The sequence below is a fragment of the Apiospora aurea genome (assembly GCF_038362705.1).
Source record: "Apiospora aurea strain CBS 24483 chromosome Unknown utg000004l_segment0_segment0, whole genome shotgun sequence".
NCBI lineage: Eukaryota > Fungi > Ascomycota > Sordariomycetes > Amphisphaeriales > Apiosporaceae > Apiospora > Apiospora aurea.
Window position 1 is genome coordinate 2952476 of NW_027117391.1, and position 17785 is coordinate 2970260.

The window sequence follows — 17785 nt, forward strand, 5'->3', positions numbered from 1 at the left end:
TATGAGTGCAGTATATATCATGTAACGTAATTTGTAATTGAACTCGAAATAGGCTCGCCATGCCTCTCTTCACATCCTCTTGCGGTACAGCTCGCCGCCGCAGTCGTCCCGCAGCCTGGCCGCGGCCTGCTCGGGCGTGATATCCCTCTGCGGCTCCGCCATGAGCTCGTACCCGACCAAGAACTTCCGGACGGTCGCCGAGCGCAGCAGCGGCGGGTAGAAGTGCATGTGGAAGTAGCTGTTCTCGACCTCGTCGGCGGAGCCCTCGAGCGGCGCCTGGTGGATGCCCGAGCTGTAGGGGAAGCTGGTCTCGAACAGGTTGTCGTAGCGGCGCGTGACCTCGTGCACGGCCTCGGCGAACTGCAGGCGCTCGGCGGCCGTGAGGTCGACGAGGGCCCGCACGTGGCGCTTGGCCAGGATCATGACCTCGAAGGGCCAGACGGCCCACCACGGGCACACAACCAGGAAGGCGTCGTTCTGCCACACCACGCGCTCCTGCTTCTCCATCTCGAGCTGCACGTAGTCGGCCAGCAGGTGGCGCCCGCCGTGCTCGGCGCGGTACTTGGCCATCTGCACCGTCTCGGCCGCGGGCTCCTCGGGGAGCGTGCTCGTCGTCCAGACCTGGCAGTGCGGGTGCGGGTTGGAGCAGCCCATCGCGGCGCCCTTGTTCTCGAAGATCTGCATGTAGCGGAGCTGGTCTTTGGGCGGGACCACCTTGGTCTCGGCCGGCGCTTCCCCTAGGTCGGACTTGGCGGCCACCTCGGCGAGAGGGTTCGTAGGGGCGAGGTGCGACGCATAGATGCGGGTCCAGGTCTCGATGATGGGAAGGATGTCGGCAGCGGACATGTCGGGGAGCGTCACGTTATGCTTAGGGGAGAAGGTCAAGACGTAGCATCGGCCTTTGACGCCTTCTGCGCGCAGCAGCAGCGATGATAGGTCTGGGACGGTTAGCCTTGCAGCCTCGAGAAATAGCGATGGGTTTTGTCATACCATCCTTGGAGGACTCGGCGTCGTAGTCGGCCTGTTGCTCTTTCACAGCGCTGTAGTCGTTGACAAAGACAAAGGTGTTACTATAATCGGGGTTGCTGTCGCCAGAAGCGCGCGAGTTTCGGGGGCACAAGTAACACTATGGGTGGTCAGCAGGAGCTACTTCGAGCGGCATGTTGATGGTGCTCACTTTGGGATCGTATTCCGGGAGATCAATTGTATTCGGACCTTCCTGTTGGCCTCTTTGCGCGCATTATATGGTTAGTCTGCGGAAGGACCGTAAAATAGCTCGAAGCGTTGCGTCCTTACTGCCATGGTCGCTTGGTCCGGTGAGGTGATACTAGAAGCCAAGAACCCTTGAGAGGGTTGTATCGCCGATGCGAAATATCGTCGAGGATCTTCTCCGGCATGCTGGGCTGGGTCTTAGGGAAGAGGCGTGAAGATTGGTTGTCAGGCTATGGGGATTGCGAACAAGCTGATCTTGTAGGTCCGGGGGCCCGCATAGACGCGGGGCATTGTCCATCCCATGCGATGGTGGGGTGAGAACTGTCCAAATATCGCGATGCGACAGGAAGTAAGCCCCACAACCATCCGCATGATGTAATTGGACAGTTTCTAGAATCAACAACCCTCATTTACTCTGCGGTGGAATATACCTAACCTAGGTTCATATGACTAGTAGATCTGACAAGGTCTTCTGTCCTACGCAACTTGGAACAGTCGGTTCGGGAAAATTGATAGCGATGACATAGCTCTCAGTAATAGGACACCGACTAGGAACAGTTGGCGCAACGATATGCATGTAGCGACCAATGAACTACATGCATCATTATCCAACTAGAATATCAATTTACTTTCAACCATTCAAGGCTTCCCATCTGTCCGGGATCTGTCATGCCTTGCATCAAATGCCTTCCAGAGCGCATGCATACCTGCCTGTCTGCCATACCCCATGATCACCACACACCTGACTAGTTCCTGTCCTACCCACCAAGGACCGTCTCGGTCAATATTGTTTTGTTAGTCTATTCTAGCAAAATGACTCTCTTGAATACCGGGATGCGTTTTAGGTGTTCCTGCACCCAAGGGTGGCCCCAACTCACGACCTCACGTTCAACAACTGGTGGCGGACCATCACCGCTAGGCGGATCCAGCTCATGCTGCGCCAGCAACCAGTCCTCTCGGATACACGTGTGGTAGATACCCCAATAGTCGGCAGGCCCGGTCCCATCCACGTACCCAGGCTCTGAAAAATAGCGTACATCCCTTCGGAACCACTCCGCATCATCGGGGCCCAGAGCGGCAAGGGTTTCCCTCACAGCGACCTTGTCGTTGACATCCACAGCGAAGGGCAGGATGGGCCATCGTGCGCACACACTCCGCTTGAGCTTGCGCCTCGCCATCACGAATTCGACGCTCTGCAAGTGCTGTAGATGGCCAAACTTGGGAAAGATCCCTGAGCCGAGGCCCAGGTCATTACCGCTTGGGTCCTCCCGCCAAGGCAAGAGGATGCGGTGCAAGGGGCCCACGAGGGCCTCGAGGGCCTTCAGCGACTCCTTGCCTGTCGCTTTCTCGCAATCTAGCAGTGTCGCGGAAAACAAGATGCCGTCCAGTGCACTCTTGAACCATTGCCATCCCGCGATATCATTCCAGCACCAATCCAGCCCGGCCTGGACCAGAGCGCGGCGCTCTTTACTCATCGTCTCCCAGGAATGTTCATTAGGCTTGAGTGGGTGTAAGAGGTCTCGCGATTTTCGGCATGCCTGCGCAACATTATGTCGTGGATACCGCACACAAACTTCTGGGATTCCGTCTGGGCGGACCACCCGCTTGATGTTGGCCTGGAAGATCTTAGGCGTGTAAGTTTCGACCGCGGCCAGTTCCCAGATCGCTGTCCGGATCTCGGTCGGTAAGCGGCTGAAATAAGTGAAGCGACGCGACCCCAATTGTAAATCGGCATTGTCCTGTTTGAGCCGCTGATCATCCTGCAGACGCTTGATGATATCGTTCGACCCCCTGTGAAATCTTCTCAAGCTCAAGGCAAGATTCTGTATCTCATCTTCATCATCCCGGTCTTGCCTCACGGCGGACACGAGGCGCTCTCGGGTTGTATCTCCATCCTCCACCAAGCACAGTCGTTTTTCCGCGTCGCTAATTATAGGGTCTGATCCGCAAACTGTACATTGCACCATTTTGGAGTAATTGAATAGTCCTTTCGATGACTATTTTGTGTTTTCACGTATTGGAAATGAAATAAGTCGTGATTTGTCTCGCGGTCTGACTTTATGTAGGTTGTAGCAGTATTTGCTCGCAAGGTTGTCTTCTCCAGGATAATGGATTCCAGAAGAGAACTCATAACCTGAATCATCAACTCAAACAACCAAACAAGGTGTGTTTTACATATATGCATTTATGTCGATCATGACGCAATCGTCGTGTCGGACATTTGGTCCCTGCTCTGGTACCCATGTGATCTCACTTTGCGTCTCCTGGTTCGACTTTCTGGTCATATTCTGGATGGTCCCAATCACTTGGCCGCTTTGAACGGTTTCGAACTAGAGCTGAACGACTCGAAATGACTGGACAGTTCGCGATGCCGTCTCTTAAGATCAACATCGCTATCCCTGAGCTGGTCTATTCCTAGTCGTGGCATTGTCCATGGACATCAAAGGTCCCACAAGCAGTCGTCGCTATCACTGACTCGATGGCAGAAAATAGAGTCTCGCGCCCGCAATCGCGAGAATACTTAAGCTCCAGGTCCAATAGCTCCAAGCCAGCGGCTTCGCATCTTCGGCGCCGTATTTCCACACGGCGAACCCGTCGACGAACCCCACAATCGTAACGAGGCCCTCGAGCGCCACGACGGCGCGCATGTTGCCCTGGTACTGCAGCGCAAAGAACGAGAGGCCGAAAACGAGATCACGGCCGGCCTTGGAGTAGAGGTGCGCTCTGAGGACGCGCGTGATGCTCAACCCGCGCGCAGCCGGGTGTACATTGCTGGGTTCCTCCTCGTCCTTCTCCTCGTCCCGTCGTACTGGGAAGGCGAGCTCGGCCTGTGCGGGCGATATGATGCCCATTATTCCCAGGCCCAGGAAGCAAGAGCCGAGAACATAGCCCGGTGGGATGATGGAGGGCTTGTTGAGGCTCTCGGAGAGGAGTTGCTTGAAATCCATTTTTTATACAGCAGATGTAGGTAATCGTATCTGGTAAGTTTTGTCCTTCAGGAGGACAATCAAATCCACATATCAGCTACAAGTAATTTTGTGTACCTGGATTTGAAATCCGATGATAAGTGGCATCCGGTTTTCGTCATTTCTACTTACTGTTGTTGCAATCCGAAACTCATTACATCCCAACCAACAGTCCGTCCATCCCATACATAGCTCTGAGCTATTTGGGGATTTTTAGACCAAAGCGACCACCCCCACCAAGCAAGCTCATGAGTCACGTGCATGCGGCTCAAAGTCCACTGAACTGAACTGGACTAACCCAAAGAACCAGCTCAATCTACTCGTCAAGGTGCAATACCGTCTGAAAAGAAGTTGGTCGATTACTATGTTTGTATTCGTTTGTTTGAGTATCGTGCAGGTTTCTGCCGTACCTAAGTATGTATGTAGGAACATACCTAGGTAATTGTATGACGGTTTGGTGCTCATCTGATTAGGCCCGTAGTTCAGAGTCGCGCCAATTGATCGAAGGCATCTGGATTGTGGAAAGTCTGGGGGAAATCAGACGCTCGGACCAGACAAAGCCAACAATCCGTTTTAGCGCGGGTCGCACTTGCGGTTTAGTAATGAATTGATTCAAGTACACCACCCAACACCCCCTGGCCATTGCAGCCTGGTGCAAGCACGAAGGGCGCTCGAACGACATCATCGCAACCACTGTCCATCAAAACAACAACCCTACTCTCGTTGATCCATCAACCTACGCATATCAATACACTCGCCGAATTGAGCGCTATCCGACAAATATTAATTGAGTGCTGCTCCGCCCGCTGTGCGTCGGTAATTCGCGCTTCGACTCTGCTGGGCACCAAGCTGGCCTTGAGCTCGGTGGTACCAAGTTACACGAAACAAGATGGGTGTTATTCGCAAGAAGACGGCCACGAGGGGTGGTGAGGGAGGTGTGAAATACGTTTGCGATGCATGCTCGGCAGACATAACTTCAACCGTAAGTCGTCATGCTGCTGCTGCTGCTGCTGCTGTTTTTGTTGTTCTTGTTCTTGTTCTTGTTCTTGTTGCCCCGTCTCTTTTTTCTTCGTTACTGGTCGCGTTGCCTGCCGCTTTTCGGATTGTTGCTGCGGCCTTGTCGGCACAATGTGGCTCCCCCGTTCGATGTGTCAGCCGGTTTCCGGCCGCTGCCACCTCAACCGCCATGGCCGTCCCTCCCCACATGCCCTGCAGGATGCACCTATAGCTCTTTTGACTACAGCCTTGGTGATCAATCTGTGCTCATTCTTGTTTTACAGGTTCGAATAAGGTGCGCCCACAGCGCTTGCAACGAATACGATCTCTGCGTACAATGCTTCTCGAGCGGCTCCTCGAGCGGCTCCCATCAGCCAGCCACACATCCCTTCAAGGTCATTGAGCAAAATTCCATACCGATATTCGATTCAGACTGGGGTGCCGATGAAGAGCTTCTACTGTTAGAAGGATGCGAAATTTACGGGTTAGGATCCTGGGCCGACATTGCTGATCATATTGGTGGCTACCGCAATAAGGACGAAGTACGCGACCACTACATCAAGACCTATGTCGAGTCCCCATGCTTCCCCCTACCGAAGCGATGCCGCCCCTCCGATATGGAGCTGGCGCAGGAGGTCTCGCGCGAGGAGTTCCAGGCCCGTAAGAAGAGGCGCATTGAAGAGCGAAGGGAAGCTCAGAAGAACGCCCCGGCCATGGCACCCAAGACGAAGCCCACCGCCAGTGTACCTTCATGTCACGAAATCCAAGGCTACATGCCCGGTCGTTTGGAATTCGAGACAGAACATGCCAACGAGGCTGAAGAGGCAGTGCAGCTCATGCAGTTCGATCCCGGTGATGGCATCAATCCCCGAACGGGCGAGCTGGAACCAGAGATGGAACTCAAGCTCACCGTCATGGACATATACAACGCACGGTTGACGCAGCGTGTGGATAGGAAGAAGGTGGTTTTCGAACACAATCTCTTGGATTACAGGGAGAACAGCAAGCTGGAGAAGAAGAGGACGAAAGAAGAGAAGGACCTACTCAACAAGGCGAAACCTTTCGCGAGGATGATGAACCATGACGACTTTGAGAGTTTCTGCCAGGGCTTGGTGGACGAGTTGAACCTGCGTCAGGCCATAGCCCAACTACAAGAATGGCGGAACCTGAAGATTGGTGATCTCCGCAGCGGGGAGAAGTATGAGCAGGACAAGGCTACCAGGATACAGAAAGCGATTCCTATGGGCTCAATGGACCGCGAGCGCTTGGCAACCGCCCAGAGATCCAAGCAGAACACGCAACCAGAACCTCCGAGTGGTGCGGCCCTGTTGATCGCACCCGAGTTACCTTATCGACCGGCCACGACCGGTGCCACTCCACATAACGCTATGGATGGCACTAATCTCGAAGCGAAGCCAACAACCAACGGGCATGGTGCCGCCAACGGTGCCCCGAACGGCGTGGTTGCCAACGGCACCGGTCCCGCGGCGAACACGCGCCAGAAGTTCATCTCGCAGCCCATCTCGGGTGTGCAACCCCTTAACCTCAGCCAGGACAACGCGCCGGACCTACACCTCCTCACGCCCGAAGAGGCCGAGCTTTGCAAGGTGTCGCGGCTACAGCCGAAGCCGTACCTGATGATCAAGGAGCAGGTCCTCAAGGAGGCGCTCAAGGGCAACGGTACACTCAAGAAGAAGCAGGTCAAGGAGATTTGCCGGTTGGACTCGCAGAAGGGCGGCCGGATCTTCGACTTCTTTATCAATTCAGGCTGGATCGGCAAGGCCTAGTGAGATTGAGGTCGATGAGGACGAAGAGGAGATTCCTACTCGCTCGATGTTACCATGCTTGCTCTGTGCACACGTAAGCATACTCCTTCAAGACAGAAGGGAGATGCGGCAAGGCAATCTTGCACATCGCTTTTATAATTACGAAGCTTGCCACGTGCCTATGGATGCAAGCACAATCCTACTTTTTATTGTTTCACCCAGATGATACCTACATATTTAGTTATGCATATATGAACAGAACGATTCGGAATGAGTGGACTTCGTCCTGATGGCTATTGCCTTTGAATTTACTTCATGAAAGTAGACCTGTTTACCTGATGTCCAGAGTATCGGTAAGTCTTGTGGTTGCGGGGTCCCTGCCTCTTGAATATTCTTGTAATACAAGAAGTACGGACTGATCCCTGACCGTGTACTGCCTTCACTCATTCCTGCTGGGCACTATTGACATAATCAACTAATGCATGATTACGAGTCGCTTCTTGACAACTGTAGGTGGTGTTGGCGGTGGTGGTTAGGCTAGGCTGATCTAGGCTGGTACAATACCTGTACATAGGTATTAGGCACGGTCACCTCCTTTTCGGTCCACGTCATTGGTCTTTCGTATGTGAATGTAATGTAATTCTCGTCATCATGCCAGTCGTCCGCCCAATGTATCAAGCCATATATGTGAATCTATATACAAAAGGTTGCTTCCTGGCGAGCTGCTGGTGATGCACTATGTCGCTCCTGTCCTCGTTCGGAAGACCCCTAGAAAGGTATTGGCGGTCCATGGCGCCTTTAAATGCATTGAGAGTCTGCCGTATCTTCAGTCAGCTAAGGGTGCAATACGAAGACGAAAAGCAGGGAAGCCGCTTCACGCAGGACGACTTACAGTACTCGTTGGTAGCAGAGCAAGTGCTGCCGCTGGTGCAGGCAGTGCAGCCGCTGTAGCCGTTGCCGCCGCACTGGCCGTACTTGGCCACGGAGCAGTCGCCGCCGTTGCCGGGGTTGTTGGTCGGGGCCGGGTTGCTGGCGATGGTCGAGGTCCTCAGCGTCGTCGTGGGCGCCGGGGCGGGCTGCTGCGGGTTGGAACCGCCGCCGCTGCCGCTGCCGCTGCAGGTGAAGACCGAGGGGCCGGGGACCGTGTAGCTCGTGAGGCCGTTGTAGATGTTGGCCGTGTAGCCCGGGTCCGTGTCCTTGAAGGCGCCGGGGATGCTGACGGTGGGGCCGGGGAGGCGCTGCCGCCGCCGGAGACTTTGATTTGGGCGCAGCTGGTGTAGAACTATACGGTTGAAAGAGCGTCAGTCTGACCGATGCTCCTGTGTGAAAGAGGCATGGATAGGAAGAACGTACCTGAGGGATGCCCGCGGGCCAGGGGTTGTGGATGCCCAGCTGCGAGATGCGGAGCAGGTACTCGCCGTCGGGGACGCAGGACGGGATGTTGAAGGTGTAGGAGCCGTCGAGCTTCCACGAGGCCTGGCCGCCGCTGAAGGTTGCGCCCCAGTCCTTGATCTTGAACCAGCCGCCGCTGCCATCGTATTCGGCCGCGGAGCCGGGGGCCTTGGACATGTAGCTAGATTACCCAAAGGGTGTCAGCCAGCTTTTCTCTTTTCCCTCCTTTCACGGCATCACCCCCCATCTTCTATTCCTCCCATCCATGGAAAGGAGGAAAGAACGAAGAAAGAACTTACATGGAAGTGGGACCCTGGTGGTACACCGGCGTGTCGAGCGTGAAGGTGAAGGAGTCGCCGGCCTTGACGGCGACGGTGGCGGTGCCGGCCCCCGTGGCGCCCACGTTGCAGCGCAGGTCGTTGGAGGCCAGGTCGGTCACGGGCGAGTTGCCGTTGCTGTTCTTGCGGATGTACTGGTAGACAGACCCCTTGGTGCTGCCGATGTCGAGCTGCTGGAAGATGTAGTGGCCCGACACCTCGGTGGCGGCCAGCGAGAGCGCCGCCGCGGTCAGGACGCCCTTCATCTTGGACTGGTTGGTCAAGTGTGGCGTGGAAGGATTGTGGTCTGGCGGATGAGTGATGGATGGCTGGCTGGCTGCGAGGCAGGAGGGTTCAGGGGCGGGCAGTAGAGACGGACAATCAAGAAAGGGTCAAAGTTTACAGAACACGGGCGAAGGAGGGTCCTTATATACCTAACGAGATGCCGACAGTCACCCTATTTCCCGCAGAGGCAGATAGGTGGCTCATCCAGATCGAGGAAATGGGCCGTGATCCCACGTCACGCACGCGCTTCCATCTGCCTGCGCATCCCGGCATGCTTGACATGTTCGTTACCAAAGATGAGTAGCGTTCGGCTCATGGCCCGAAACCTTTTCCTCCCCCAAAGGGAACCAAAGCCCACAAACGGGCGCTGCCCCCTTCCCGCAAGAAACATGCGGAAGGGCTCGCCCAATCCGGACCTGCGTGGGCGTCCCGATTAGGAAGTACGGACACTGGACCGCCGCCAGTTGTGGGCCAAACCACCCCGGTCCAGGTTGGCATCAGCGGCTCAGTTGTCCACCAATCCCGGAGGCTCCTTCGATATGAAAAAGAAACACGTCGATTTGGAGCCGTTTCTATGGGGTCTGCGCCTGTGATTCGTCTGCCGCCCGCCCATGGACCGTTTTGTTTGATACAGTCTTTCCCATGCGCGCTGGGCAGAGTCCTTGGCGAAAACATTGGCACGCACAAATCGGGGCATCTTGCGTGCCCATGCGGGAGGCATGCGGCGCCCGCTTAACAACGCCGACGGAAGTCAACATGGTCGTATTGTTTCCGGGGTGCCAAGTGATGGACTGGGTTGGCTGTCGAGGCTGGGATTACTGGTATGCATAGGGCCGATAGCATGGCACTAACGTCGATATAGGAAACCGCATCGCAGGACCGCGGCGTGACGGAGCTGGACAAACAGCGGGTAGGAGATGCCGGGACCATGCACGTAACTTTACTGTCCTGCTTCTTCTTCTTAGTTCATATGAGCTGGTCAAACTGCAAGAGTCGACGGTGTACGTATTACCAACACAAGTAATGGATTCGAATACCCTACTACTTCATGATTATTCTGACCTCCCGGTCTTTCTCATGACTTGCCCTTCATCAGTAAAGCTTGTCGCCTTTTATAAGTTAATGTTCATGATTTAGAAGGGAAAAGGCACGATCTCCTTGTTAGAGTAAACGCCAGACAAAGGTCTGTTCCCAAAGGGGCAGCAAATCGGCCTGGAAGATCCAGTGCAGCTCGGGTGAAGATCTGGACTTCTATGGTGCATATAATCAACAGCTCAGCTGCCAGTCAACCTCGCCAAACAGACAAATCATAATCATCCTGAAGTGTTCCCCCCTCCCTCCGTAAGCCTGTACCTGCCGATCACTTGACAGCTCTAGGGGCTTGGTGCATGCTGTCCGATAGTAGGTCTGGCCAGCACCTATTTCAGCTTCTCACGGCCTACTTGTGGGAAATACTGGGATTTCTGAACAGGCCGCGCCTGGGAACATACTTCCAAGATACGATCCTTCGGATACGAGAGCATAGATAGGCACTGAGCCTAGGGATGGTCTTGAAAGGAGGCACCTTCCACGCCAGAAATGGCCAAGTGATTTTGCCTTCACGGAGAAGGAGGAAGCTAGGTCATGAGCTTAGAGGATGTGTCACGAATTGTAAAGCAAACAAGTAGTAGGCATAAGGAGCAGATGCAGAGCCCACAGAGTGGAACTTGGTTACCATATCTCCTCTGGCATCATATTTTATTTTATTACATCCACCGGCGGCTCCAGATCTAGATACTTTTTCACAGTCCCGTACATGCTGCAGCTTTGTTTCGTGCGTGGATAGTGGATTCTATGTTCCAGCATGCTATCCTGGATAAAGCGAAGTCCTATTTTAGGAAGATTCCTTTCTTCCAGGTGAAATTTGGGTATTACCTTTCTACTCAAGTATTAATAGTAAACAAGCCGTATTCCAACGTGTATACGTGGCTGGAAGGAGATGTCGTGTTTCCCAACCTTATATCTTTTGACATTGAAAGAAGATGAGTTCCATGCGTACTAAATCCAATGCCATCCTCGGTCGTGTGTTTGATGTGATACCTTAGACGTAACAACGGCAGATAGTATAAGAATGGCCTCTAGATGGCTGAGGCTTAGAAGCTCAGCTTACATGTGCGTTGTCCAATCGATATGAAAAGGGGCAGTTTGCCAATTGGAACAGCAGCCGGCACAGGGTGAAAGCCTAATGTGGCCGTAGTCATGGCCGATTCGTCATCCCGTGCGGCTTCCCGGAAATGCGGGGCCCTCCGGAGCTATCATCAAGCGCAACTCTCCGGGCTTAGTACTTGACCTAGTTCCGGAGGTATGTGTCTAGCAAGATATATAAATAGATGTACATAGACCTAATTTCGTTATCGAGAACGGGCCTAGTAAGCCGAAAACCAACCTCCAAGAAATTGCGCGAAGAGAATTGAACATGGAAGAATCAGCTGATGGTGGTGGCCTGTGACGTATGTAGGCATGAGTCGGCGGAATCAAACGGGATCTGGCAAGCAGGACGATAGGGCTCTGTATACTTCGTACACACACATGCACCATGCGCTGTTCATCGTCTGCGCAGGTAGGTAACCCAATGATTACTGTTGCACACTCACATTATTTTCCTGTCTCAGCCGCTGGTGACTATTATTGTGGCACGACCCAACAACTACTGCCCAAATTCAATGTCCTTTGCCCTGGTGCTGGTGCGATGATCCTCGGGACGTTCGGGACCTCTACATAGTGCGCATACGGATTGCAGCGCGGAGGGATCGAGGCTAGGAGGCTAGTGCTTATCCTTGACAGCAGTTCTGCCATGTTGAAGTGACAGGAGGGACTTGAGCCTACCTTGGCGCTGGTTCGTTCATCTTGTCATATGTCAATACGAGCAGCGCGTCAGACCAATAAGCCTAGCAGCCTAGGGCGATTTCGCCAGGACGCCAACGTGGAGTTTTCCCAAGCCACGACAATACATGGGTTCGTGCCAACCAAGGAAAAAGGGAACCGTTCATCGACAGACGGACGCCAAGACTCCCGTTGCAAGGCGAGCGTTGAACGTTTATTCCTTCTCTGACAGAAAGCCCCAAGCCCAACATGGTTGGCTCCTCGAATCCTTCCAACAACTACTACGTAGTTGCAAATCATTCCAGACGGAACGAGCTACCAAATAACCGGATGGGTACAACGCAAAAATTAAGGGTCTTGGAGTAGGTAACCGTTGCCGACTAACCTTGAATTACCACGTGATACTATTCGGAAATCTCGTGGTGGAATTGGCTAGGTTCTAAACCGTAAGATTGTGCATTGATAGACATGTCTTGATGTCCAATATCTGTAGCACGTATGCGTGTCGATATAGGTAACCTAGCAAACACGGAAAATCGGCATTCCAGAGCTTTGGTTGCTGGTAATCACTGGTGGCACAGCGTGGCGCCCGCCGATCCTCCATGGCGTTTATCTCAGGGATCTCTCTGCGTCCCCGCAGCGGGAGGGAAGGAAGGAAGGAGCCCAGACAACCAGGCAGCACAGGCGAGGCCAGGGGGTTCGTTGCAAAGGAAAGATCTCCCTGGCGGGGAAGGGTTGAAGAAAGGAATGGAGGCAGGCAGCTGGCATCTTGACAAGAAAAGAAAAGAAATGCAGAAATGACTATCCCCTTGAAATGCGATAGTATACGGGGGCGTTGTTTTATTTCTTCGGATGCCAAGATGTCGCAAACGTGTATTAAAGGCCAGCAAAACACTGGATCCCTTCACGTCCAAGGCGCAGTCGACTCTGTTGTGCCGAGTTTCGCAGAGGTGAAGTCCGATAGAACAAGCCATGATGTACACAATGAGAGCAAACGGTGACGAGGGCCATGCTGGGAGAATTGAATTGATAGATTATCTTGGGACCTACCTAACTCGCCATGGGGACCAGGCCTGACTGGAGAAGGAGGCGGCGTCCAGCAGCTGGCCGCCAAGGATTACGGAGGAGAATGCGTCCAGTCGATTGGGAGGCCCAACAGCAGCCAGGCCACGATGCGAGACGCAACAGCACCCGAACCGGGTTAAGGGATCGAATGGCAAGGGGAGAGAGAGGAGGGCCTATGTGCCAAGATCGCTACGTTGTCCGCTGGTTTCGTGTCCCGAACAGCGAGTCAACGAGTGCCAGAGTGCCAGAGTGCCAGAGTGCCAGAGTGCCAGAGTGCCAGAGTGCCAGAGTGCCAGAGTGCCAGAGTGCCAGAGTGCCAGAGTGCCAGAGTGCCAGAGTGCCAGAGTGCCAGAGTGCCAGAGTGCCAGAGTGCCAGAGTGCCAGAATGCCTCTAGTGCCGCTGACTCCCAAGACAATCGAATTTACAGTAGGAGGTACCGCTGATGAGTCGCCTAACACCCGCCACTCTAAAGGCCGCGCATGCTAAATTGGCTTATTTCCCTCCCTTGGCCCAACCACTCCCGGCATTTATACATTCACTTGTATCCTCGCATACCTACCCAGCAGCACACCCGCCCTTCTGTTTCCTATGTTTGCTCGCGCTCTTGGTTTGCCGCCCCCAACGATTGACGAAGTGTACCATACATATTCCCGACTTAGCTGCAAGAGACAAACCAAAGAAAGCCGCGACGTTGGCACGCTTGTATCGATCGCCCCATTGCGCGAACGTCCATGCCACCTCCCTGACTGAGAGGGTTGGTCTACTACTAGAGAGCCTCGTTTCATCAGAGAGATCCACCATTGGCGCCCTGCCGCTTTTCCGCGTCGTCCAGCACTCGTCATCACACCCGGCACATTCCACGCAGACGACCTTGCGCGAAGCCCCCCCCAAAAACATAAGATAAGGGAGCGTGAGGCTCGCTCTCTTCTCCCCCTCCCTCTCCTAATCGGACGGACTGGGGGCGGACGGACTCTCGCTTTCAAGAGCTTCTATATACTACCATGCACGTTGCTCATCGGCTACTACCACAACAGCTCGTGGCTTCGATGTCTCGACGCAACCTTTTGCTCCCCGCCTGTGCCATACTACTCCTCATCGCCGTTTGGAGCTGGCGCCTCCAGCCGAGTCCCTTCGAATGGTCGGCAACTAGCGGCTACGGCCACGCTCCCGCCGCTGGCGTTCTACACCCACCGGCCCCGAACACGGTCGACCTGTCCGATCCCGAGGCCCCTTTCGTCGGCTGGCCATTGCGGCGCGTTTGCGACGAGGCGACGTATGTTGAGGGGCTGGTCTTCATCTGCGACAACAACTCGGGCGGCATTGGCAACATCCGCAACTACATCCAAACATGCCTGCGATACGCCATCGAAGCCGGCGCAACCTCATTGGTCGTGCCCAAGATTCGTCAACGTTCTGCAGAAGATCTAGAGAACCTCTTTACCGACTATCTTCCGCTCTCCTACATGTTCGATGAGGATCATTTCAAGAACGCATGGAAGACCTACTGCCCACAGATTATGCTCTATGGCAACGTGACCGACATTCCGCACTACATCAAGGGCCCCGATGGCCAGCCCGCTATCCAGGAGATCTCGCCGAAGGACTTTGGAAACCGTGGAGGCTGTGATTGGAAGGACCAGAACCGGCACACGGATCGGTTCGGCCAAACCTTCCGGGGATGGCTGAAGAACGAGACCCTTGGAATACCGCCTACGAAGGAAACGCCTCGTCTCATTCGTTTCAAATGGGGAGTTTTGTGGGATTGGCAAGTGTACAAGGATGGCCCCGAGTTTGCTGCCACTTTCGGCCATATCCTCAAGTTCAATAAACAGCTATTGCGCTTGGGCAAGGTGGTGCTGAAGAACATGCACGGCTTCGCAAGGAGCCAGGGCGCGCGGTCGGGAGAGTTCCTGGGTGCCCATCTACGAACCGAATCGGATGCGATGAGCTTCTGGCCGGTATACGACACGCAAGCTCCGGCGTACCTGAACAAGGCCATCGAGCGAGGTTTCAAAGCGGCCTACCTGGCGACGGGCAACAGCACCGAGGCGAAGAAGTTTGCCGGTGACGCTGCAGAGAAGGCCGGCGTGCGCGTAGTTACCAAGCGGGAGCTGTTGACGGACAGAGACCTCGAGGAGCTTGACTCGCTCACCTGGGACCAGCAGGGCCTGGTTGATTTCATTGCCCTGCTAGGAAGCACCTACTTTGTAGGGCCCATGCCTAGCAGCTTTTCGGTCTACATGACTCTCAAGCGGCATCTCAAGACGGGCGGCATTTACTACCGACCCTACAGGCCAGGTACAGACGGAGATGGTTACAGTTACATGGTGGGACGCTTCGATCAATATTGGGAGGACTGGCTGTTCATGTTCGATGGCATGTGGCCTTGAACGAAATGGAATGAGCAACACCACCTTTGTATGGTTTTCTGTCACTGTACTACACGCATTCAATACCCGGCGTTTTGGGGCCAAATAGGATTATAAGGCAATACAGCATTGTTTGAAGTAGACCTCTTGTTCGTTAGGGCTACAGTGCTTTTTCTTCCAACTGTCTGTCGTGAAACTCGCGCCGATCTCTGGAGTTTCGTATGTTGAAGACGCATGCTTATGCAACTTGGCGCTTTTATGCATGTAACAGATCCATCGCGGGGTTGGCAACCACTTACGTACGTGCAACTTCTGGCATCCAAGTTGGCGGTCGTTGCTCTTCTTTGCTGGGTTGGGTCCTACCAAGTTCTCCCTCGCATTACACCTAAAACTTGTTTCCGGTATTCTTTCTGGCGTTCGCCCTCTTTTCCGCCAGATCTATCCCTGCACGATGTCGCTGGTAACCTTAAGCAGCTTGAAGCGGATGCAGGCTACGCAGCTGGCAGACATGATGCTGGCGATCCAGGCGGCGGGTCTGGACAGCAACACATCCAAGCTCGCGGTTGTGGACGTGAGAGATGATGGTATGGACCTCTGAGCAGCTGCATCATGTTTGCCGACCCTCTCTCTCTCTTCCTTCCTCTCTTCATTTACTTGGAATTATCCTCTTCCCAGTTGGCTAACCAGAATACGTATTGGGCACTACAGACTACATCGGCGGCCATATCCAGGGCTCCCTCAACTTCCCCTCGCGCTCCCTCGACGCCATGATGCCGACGCTGCTGCGCAAGCTCGAGGGCAAGGAGACGGTCGTGTTCCACTGCGCCCTGTCGCAGCAGCGCGGGCCCTCGGCGGCGCTGCGGTACATGCGCGAGAAGGAGGCCGCGAAGGGCGCCGACAACAACAAAAACAAAGAGGCGGACGGCGGCGAGGAGACGCAGCAACCGCCGCAGACGGTTTACATCCTGGATCGCGGCTTCGTGGGCTGGCAGGAGAAGTACGGTCCCGACGAGCGGTTGACGGAGGCGTACCGTAAGGAGATTTGGGAGGACTATTGAAGACGGGGACGAACAAGTCGGCGACCGAGAGTACGAAGGGAACGAGGCACTGCGTGGATATGAGACCCTTTCTCTCTAGAGCCATCACCGTACGGCCTTTTATGGGGATAACTCGCCCCTTCGCCCCTCGAGGGCGGCATCGGGTATATCTTGACAGCGACACGAAGTAGAATCATTCGGCTTCAAGGCCATGATGCTGGATTGGTGCCATCGCCCGTTGAGGTGCCCCATAGCAGAGTAGTCCGGCCTTCTGTCAACTACCTTGATGGTTCCGAAACGACGGTTGGGAGGGGGAGCAGAAGGTCCGCCTCCACAAGTGCCAGACAGAGGACTTTTAAGTACTCGGAGAACCAATGTATACCATGAGGCTATTTTCGCGAATTAACGGCACGGCAAACCGTGGGAGGCATTGGCAGGCAAAAATAAAGTATGGGCAGTGAACGGATAAATCTGTCGCCTGGTCTACAAAATGAAAAAGTTATCACCACCGCGAACATTTGCTTTCATTATACGTATCCAGTTTTCAAAAACCTCTCGATACCGTGATACTAGTACATTGACAACATAAGGATGCAACATATTCTCCAGACCCCATCAGCCGCCTCCCTTGGGGCACGATCATTGCCATCGTGGGCCGCAATGATGGTGCAATCTCGCGCAGAGCCACCACTACAGCCAACACCAGGAGACGAGCCCGCATACAGCGTGTTCAAGGACGTCAGGGTGATTTCACCCTTGTGCGTCCTTGCCGTTCTGGTCTCAGCGACCATTCTCGGTACGGTGCTCTACCGCGAGCACTACAAGAGCCGCCGCGAACGTCGGCGTCGACAGCAATCCGAACGGCGCCGGCTGGAGGGAGGACTGATGGCAGCGGCAGCCGTCGCCAGCACCAGCGGCGGCGCAGAGCAAGCGGAGATGACGACGCCTCTGCTACGGCCCGGCGTCGCTTCGGTCAACTACGCGGCGATCACGCCTTGGTCGCAGCTCGAGGCGATTTGCGAGGAGGCGCGGCAGCGACACCACCACCATCACGAGGCCCACGAGCCCGACGAGAACGTCGATGACGTCGACGAGGGCGAGGGCGAAGAAGAAGCTTACGTTTACAACGTGTTCGCGCTGCTGCCGTCGCCGGAGCTGCTGCTGCTGCAGGTGCAGATGCAGCAGGTGCAGCTGCGGCGCTACGTGGACCGGACGGGGCAGTGCCGGACGTGCGTCCGGGACGTGCTGCTGCGGCGGCTCGAGGGGCGGCAGCGGGCGGCGGGGACGGTGGCATGGCGGCTCGGGGGGCGGAGGGTGCAGAGGGATGGGATTGGGGAGGTTTGCGAGGTTTGTTGGGAGGAGGTTTGAAAGGGGCGCGGTGATGACGGCGGACTGCAATTGAAGGGGTGGATGTTTCGCTCTGTGTGCGTGTTTGTGTGGATGAATGGGATCTGCTTCTCCTGAGGGGGGCTACAAGACATCGTCCCTTATCAGCTTGGAGGATGGTGATGCGACAG

At 54.9% G+C, this 17785-nt stretch overlaps 8 protein-coding genes across 8 annotated transcripts; 4 read left to right on the forward strand and 4 right to left on the reverse strand.

Moving 5' to 3' along the window:
- Positions 1–69: 69 nt before the first annotated feature.
- Positions 70–1397, reverse strand: PG986_005694 (galactose-1-phosphate uridylyltransferase; the record flags this gene model as incomplete). The annotated part of the gene is made up of 4 exons (XM_066841916.1): positions 70–938; positions 991–1126; positions 1178–1229; positions 1297–1397. The coding sequence occupies 4 exons, from the start codon at positions 1395–1397 to the stop codon at positions 70–72; spliced, it is 1158 nt and encodes a 385-aa protein (XP_066701778.1).
- Positions 1398–2012: 615 nt separating this feature from the next.
- On the reverse strand, positions 2013–3179 carry PG986_005695 (uncharacterized protein; the record flags this gene model as incomplete). The annotated part of the gene is made up of 1 exon (XM_066841917.1): positions 2013–3179. One exon carries the CDS (start codon positions 3177–3179, stop codon positions 2013–2015), a length of 1167 nt encoding a protein of 388 aa, XP_066701779.1.
- A 501-nt stretch (positions 3180–3680) lies between these two features.
- On the reverse strand, positions 3681–4160 carry PG986_005696 (uncharacterized protein; the record flags this gene model as incomplete). The annotated part of the gene is made up of 1 exon (XM_066841918.1): positions 3681–4160. One exon carries the CDS (start codon positions 4158–4160, stop codon positions 3681–3683), a length of 480 nt encoding a protein of 159 aa, XP_066701780.1.
- Positions 4161–5067: 907 nt separating this feature from the next.
- On the forward strand, positions 5068–6961 carry PG986_005697 (uncharacterized protein; the record flags this gene model as incomplete). Its single annotated transcript, XM_066841919.1, has 2 exons — positions 5068–5160; positions 5459–6961. The coding sequence occupies 2 exons, from the start codon at positions 5068–5070 to the stop codon at positions 6959–6961; spliced, it is 1596 nt and encodes a 531-aa protein (XP_066701781.1).
- Positions 6962–7833: 872 nt separating this feature from the next.
- Positions 7834–8915, reverse strand: PG986_005698 (uncharacterized protein; the record flags this gene model as incomplete). The annotated part of the gene is made up of 3 exons (XM_066841920.1): positions 7834–8211; positions 8294–8513; positions 8632–8915. Coding segments are annotated over 3 exons (882 nt in total), but the record flags the coding sequence as incomplete, so codon positions are not given.
- Positions 8916–13863: 4948 nt separating this feature from the next.
- PG986_005699 (uncharacterized protein) lies at positions 13864–15252 on the forward strand (the record flags this gene model as incomplete). Its single annotated transcript, XM_066841921.1, has 1 exon — positions 13864–15252. The coding sequence occupies one exon, from the start codon at positions 13864–13866 to the stop codon at positions 15250–15252; it is 1389 nt and encodes a 462-aa protein (XP_066701783.1).
- Positions 15253–15682: 430 nt separating this feature from the next.
- PG986_005700 (CDC25-like phosphatase YCH1) lies at positions 15683–16289 on the forward strand (the record flags this gene model as incomplete). Its single annotated transcript, XM_066841922.1, has 2 exons — positions 15683–15815; positions 15940–16289. 2 exons carry the CDS (start codon positions 15683–15685, stop codon positions 16287–16289), a joined length of 483 nt encoding a protein of 160 aa, XP_066701784.1.
- Positions 16290–16931: 642 nt separating this feature from the next.
- PG986_005701 (uncharacterized protein) lies at positions 16932–17636 on the forward strand (the record flags this gene model as incomplete). Its single annotated transcript, XM_066841923.1, has 1 exon — positions 16932–17636. One exon carries the CDS (start codon positions 16932–16934, stop codon positions 17634–17636), a length of 705 nt encoding a protein of 234 aa, XP_066701785.1.
- Positions 17637–17785: the final 149 nt, after the last annotated feature.